A 6,000-nucleotide genomic window follows, 5' to 3' on the forward strand; every position below is an offset into this window, starting at 1 on the left:
ATTATCTACAGTATTGATTAGAGGTGTAATAATTACTCTCATCTTCTGTAAAAATGGAACTTAAGTGAAGGGCATAGACTAATTTCGGGGGTGGGGTTGTACTTCTGCACTTTTTAATGTCTACTGTAAACATTAGATTAAGATTACATTCCCTTGGCAGTCTGTTTTGGCCTTATTCTTATCTGTGAATGCTAGGACTTCCACAGTATCAGCCTTTATTCAACCAGAAGAGTGGATAGATTGTAGATACCCGTGCCACTCTGTTATGCCGTTTTACTTCAGATGTCTTTCTTGCCTTGATATTACATGACAACTGTTTTGTAAGTGGGAGCAGCATAAGAACTCAGGGCCAACATCATTAACAGAAGTCTAGAAAGACAAAATTATGTGGGCAGTGAGGGAGCTTTAGAGGTCACAATCGTCTCAAAGGTTAAGGAATTAGTTTTCCTTTCCATTCATTATGTTTGTAGATTTTGCCTCCCCATGTCAATACATTTGTCTTTCCAACTCTAGGCTTTCTTTATAAAACATGCTGGGTTGAACTGACTGTTATAAATTACAATATTAAAATATGCGTATATAGACATTTTTTTTCTTTTGCCCTTATGCACCAGTGTATTGATGGAAAGGATCTGTCTGTAGTGGGGTCTATTCACTTACCAAATAATTATTTAATTGGATTACTGATGGTAGTTAATGTAAAGCTGATTGAAGGATTTTCCAGATTAATGCAGTGTTGTATTTTTATTAAGTTTAAAGTGGCAGAGTGCATTGCTGGGGTTATGTTTGTAATTAGGATGCCAGGCGGAGAGCTTCATCCTTCCAATACAGGATCATACTGATTGGTACAAACAAAGATGAGTCACCAAGCCAGGAGGGGGTATAACTCTCCAAATTTTACTGTAATTAGGATGATCAATGGTGAGAAAGCCTCTCCTGTATCGGGCCATGATAAAAAAAACAGGCCACTGCTGGGTTCCAATGTTCTATGGAGATTTCTGTGCTGTGTCCAGACCAGGAGCAGTGAGAGTGAACAGATGATGGTATGTAATCCAGGGGCAGGGAGTTTGTAGGAGTTCCACCTGGCAGGTAACCAGTATGTTACATCTTTGAAACGTAGGGGTATGTATATATCAGGCACTGTAGCTGGGGAACTCGAGTGTGTCAGTAGATATTGTATTGCACCTGCCAGCCAACACAGAGGATTACACACATATATACGTACTTCAGATGTGAGGGATAGGGAATAAAAAGAAGAAATAAGGGCCTGTGTTGCTTTTTTAATGTCTGATAGCCCATCCACAATGTGTGCTAATTTTTTTGTTGTGTCTTTGTTTTACAGTACAAAGCAGATACACTGAAGACTGTAACAAATCTAAAGGATGAACATCCATGGGTTGACTATACATCACCTTCACTGATAACATTACTGTTCACTGATCTGGGAGTGCTGACCCCTTCAGCTGTCAGCGATGAACTCATTAAACTTTATTTATAAAATAATCTACCTCAGTGAACTGGCACAAAATTTAAATAAAATGCTGTTTGCAGAAAATGATTCAGTGAGAGAATATACTGCACAGTATCCATCAAGTTTTCTTTAAATAGTAGATGTGTTTCATCTTTGTCTTACCTACATTTTTTTTTCTATTAAGTAACATTTTCAGAAAACTCTGTGCGTTTTTAGATTCTAGAGTTAAGACTTTCGCAAGATACTTTTAGAAACACTGACTCTGGGCTGTCTTATTTCCATTTGAGTTGATCTTCCTACTGTTTGTCAGCGCAGTAAACACCACGTGTAATTTTCCTTCCTTGTTATTTCCCCCGCTTTACACACTATGACATCACAGCTGTTAGATGGGGGGGGACTTTATACCAGGAAAATAGATAATACTCTTAACTTTAACTAAAATTGTACTTTTTTATGGCAGCAGTAGCAACAAGCTTCACTTGAATGTATTTTATATTCTTTATTCATCTGATGGCACTTGAGAAACTAATTCTACATAAAACTAACTCAAACGTAATAGAATTCAGTCTAAAGCAGTGTACACTGTATTCAGGAAGGTCCATCAGCAGCTTGAGGTCCTATAAAGGTTACCATTCAATGCCTTTTAGTGGTGAAGCCCAACTGAAAGTCTCTAAAAAAAAAAAAGTGCACATTCCTAGTCTTCCAATTATGTGGTCATCCTGACTTCCTCTATTAGGGTGTACTGCGACTACCTGAGAAAAGCTGCAACAGAAGTGAAGTAAAGAAACGGGACCTGCTGCGTATCACCACTTTAATGAAGGTCATGGAGACATGCAGCAGTGCTGAAATGTGAAGGAGCTTTGCAAAACCACACTAAACATCATATCTGATGATGTTAATCTTCATTTATTCCTTACTCCTGGGGATTCAGTTCCAACCTCTGAACCGAGCCGGCCTTTTTTTCAAGCTCACGTCAGCCACAAACCCCTCTAGCTAAGATTTTACCCATCACGCCCTTCTCCCTGTTACCTCAGATCTAGTTTACCGTATTGCTATTCAGTCGTGTCGAGCCATTCCTCTCCAGCTAAGTGTATATTTTGATAATTTTTTTGATTTTTTTCTCACAGAATTCTTAGTTTTTTGACTTTATTAAGTCTTATTTTCCTTTTTCTTTATTACCCGTACCTTTTTGGTATCCTCTACTACCTTTGTTGGTAGTCTTTCCTCGCCCTCACTTGGGCTTTGCTACAGTATGTTTGTGTCTAGTTTTTGAATATTTTGTGGATATAATGTCTGAGAAGAAAGGGAGTCCAGGCTTTAAGAGGTGTTCAGAGTGCAGACACAAACTGCCTCACTCTGACATGCATGACTTGTGTGTTTACTGTTTGGACATGCCTCATCTCACAGTGAAGCCGCCCTGTCAGATCTGTAAAGGTTTTTCTGCCAGGACTTTGAACGAATGTAAAAATAAACTAGTACTAAAGGGTCTCCTTAAGACCGCTTTCTGCAAGGCTATTTCTGGGTCGCAGGAGTCTTCTCCTCCTTTCAAACAACATAAAAGGTCTAAGCCTCTTCCATCATCTCCTTCTGGAGACCCTAAGGAATTAAAACTTAAAAAGGCTAAATTGTCAGAGTCGGTGCCAGTGGCTGCTTTGGCACCGACTCACTTGACTCTGTCTCCGATTATGTCTGCTGGCCCCTCTACACCGTTGCTTTCGACGCAGACCTCAGCCTTCATGGTGCAGACTACTAATGCACCAGCTAGTTCATTGCAGACTTTCTCGGCACCGATTTGGTATATCGGCACAGTCATCTTTGGCACCAACTTAAGTCTCGGTGCAGACTCCTTTGGCACCGTCCAGTTTCTCGATGCAGAAATCTTCAGCGCCGACAGTTTTCTTGGTGCAGACGCCTTTAGCACCAACAGTTTTCTCGGTGTAGACCCCCTCGTCACCGACAATTTCTTTGTTGCAGGCTTTTTCGGTGCTGATGGTTTTGGTGCAGACAACTCCAATTTTGACAACACCGATGTTCATCGTGTTTCACTGTTGCAGTCATTACACTTGGGTTATCCTGCTGGCAGGCTACCCGCAGTCGGCCTGAATTCCAAAGTCTTGGTCCGGCGTCGGTTGCTGTCACCTATTCCCTGACGTCAGTGTGCCAAGGGGTATAAAAGATGCAGCCGACGCCATTTTCTTCATTCTTTCTTGCCACACGGTGCCCGAAGCAAAAGCAGTTTGCAAGTGCCGGTTGGCAGACTCCTAAGATTTTCAAATTCAAATTTCAGATCCGAAGTCTTCATTAAAGCTAAGTATCCCACTGGGGAAACTTTTTTTCTTGCTCCAGACCGATGTCAGAAAAAGTTAACAACTGTATTTCTTGTGGGAAGCAAATACTTCATAAGGATTTTCACGCTTACTGTATTCCTTGCCTAGGCCCTGACCGCGACATTGCTTGTTGTTGGTTTTGTGCTAGATTTAACCAATGCACTATTAAGCGTCGGTACGATTTTGCCTTTCATTACTTTGGCCGCAGATTCAATTATACAGTGCCGGTGGAACAGCCAATGACCGGAGTTTATAAAAAACGCAAGGATAAAGACAAGGACAGGCATCCGAGGTCCAAAACAGACGATGAGACTTCCTCTAAGCTAGTCGTCGGTTCGCCGGTTCTCAGTGAGGTGCTTTCGCAGCCCCTGACACCCGCTACCTCAGAGCCACAGGCCGCTTCCGACTCCCACGTGGAGCCGACTGGGCCTCTGGAAACTCAAGGTATTGGATCCTCAGAAACTATTCCCTCAGATGGGTCTAGAGCCGCTGTGCAGGCATCGGCTTCTGAGGCTGTTTTCAGACCTACACAGTTATATGTAAAGCCATCTTCAGCTTCAAAGCCAAAGACTAAAGCAGTTCTAAAGACAAAGAAACAAGTACATCATTCTCCAGGACAGACTTCCATACCTAAAAAACAGATGCTCAAAATGGCCAAAGACCTTATTACTTTGATCAGGGGTTCCCATCCCCTTCCTGATAACAGGCCTAGGCAAGAGACAGAATATGAATCTTCAGATCAGGTTTCCATTTCCTCTGATTCCTCCTCTGATCACGAATACTCTCTTCCTCCCTATGAGGATTCTGATGCTGAAGAATCTATTCCTTCAGCTTCTCCTCCTGAGGATTACTCTTTTGGGGAAACCCTGCATACTATGAGGGGGCACTTTCATTGGGAGAGCCAGGATTATTCAGAATCCAAGAAAAGGGTTAGAGATTTTCTTTTACTACCTCAGCACAGGCCCCTTGCTATTTCCCCTGTTCTGGACATTGTAGATGATGCTTTTTCAGAGTCCGGCCTGTCTTCAGACTGTATACCCCCTGCACCCGTTGAGCTAGACAAGTACTACAGGGTTCCAGATTCACATACATTTCTATATAAAAACCCTGCTGCTGACCCATAAACTATATCTCAGGGTCCCAAAGGGGTCAAAGCTTCCACTGCAAAAAACCCTGTTCCCTCTGATAGGGATTCTAGAGCACTGGACAGATGGGGAGAAAAAGTTTACACTTCTGCTACCTTGGCTGTAAGAGCTTTAAATTGTCAGTTTCATATGCTTAAATATCAGCAATACTTAATGTCACTGTTAAAACAGAAAATGTTGACAAATTCTGAATGTGCTGAAAACAAGGAAATGCAGGATTTATTGCATGCAGCTAAACAGGTGGGAAAACATACTTTGCAATGTGGTTTTGATTCTTTGGAGGCCTCTAGTAGGGCCGCTGTAATGGGTTCTGTGATTAGGAGGTATGCTTGGTTAAAGGAACAAAATCTGCCTGATCATGTTAAAGCAAAATTATTAGATGCTCCATTACAGCATGATACTTTGTTTGGTGTTGAGGCAGAAGAGGTGTTGAAGAAAATGGAGGATAAAGTGAAATCTATGCAGGCAGTTAAGGATTTCTTACAGGTACAGCCACCCAGATTTAGCAGGAACTGGCCTTCAAAAAATTGGTCCTTTCCACTGTCAGATAGGCCACAAAGAGGCAGATACAGGCGCCCTACAGGCAGATCCCAGCCCCAAGGCTCATACAGGCCAAAACAATGGGGTGCTTCTACCTCCAAAAGCGGAGAAGACAAATCTCAACCTTATAGGAAACAGTTCCAATGACTTTCCTCTACCAGTACCAAGCACTCATCTTTTGGACGCTCCCTTAGGGGGAAAACTAGCACTTTTTCCACAAAACTGGCACATGATCACCCAGGACAAATGGGTTTTGAATATAGTGTCTCAGGGTTACAGGTTCCACTTTCACACCCTGCCAAAGGCAAAAGGCATGCCAGACCTGCCACACAATCAATGGGCAGAGGCACAAAAGCAAATTTCATCCCTCATGGACATGAGGGCCATTCAGCAAGTACCACTACAGGAGCAGGGACAAGGATTTTACTCAACACTTTTCTTGGTACCCAGAAAGAACAAAGCCTGGAGACCAATACCGGACCTGTCTGTTCTAAAAACTTTTCTGAACGTTCCAAAA

The 6,000-nt window shown here is 42.3% G+C and overlaps 1 protein-coding gene across 1 annotated transcript in view; it reads left to right on the forward strand.

Annotated features, from left to right (window-relative positions):
- The window catches only part of EIF2B1 (eukaryotic translation initiation factor 2B subunit alpha), a 222,402-nt gene extending 220,844 nt beyond the window's left edge, over nt 1-1,558 (forward strand). The window contains exon 9 of the mRNA XM_044068553.1: nt 1,343-1,558. Within this exon, the coding sequence (XP_043924488.1) occupies nt 1,343-1,498 (156 nt within the window). The 3' untranslated portion in view covers nt 1,499-1,558. The remainder of the gene's footprint in view (nt 1-1,342) is intronic.
- Nucleotides 1,559-6,000: the final 4,442 nt, after the last annotated feature.

This window comes from Protopterus annectens, chromosome 4.part0 (assembly GCF_019279795.1).
Source record: "Protopterus annectens isolate FY-2018-M chromosome 4.part0, PAN1.0, whole genome shotgun sequence".
In the NCBI taxonomy this organism is placed as follows: Eukaryota; Metazoa; Chordata; order Ceratodontiformes; family Protopteridae; genus Protopterus; species Protopterus annectens.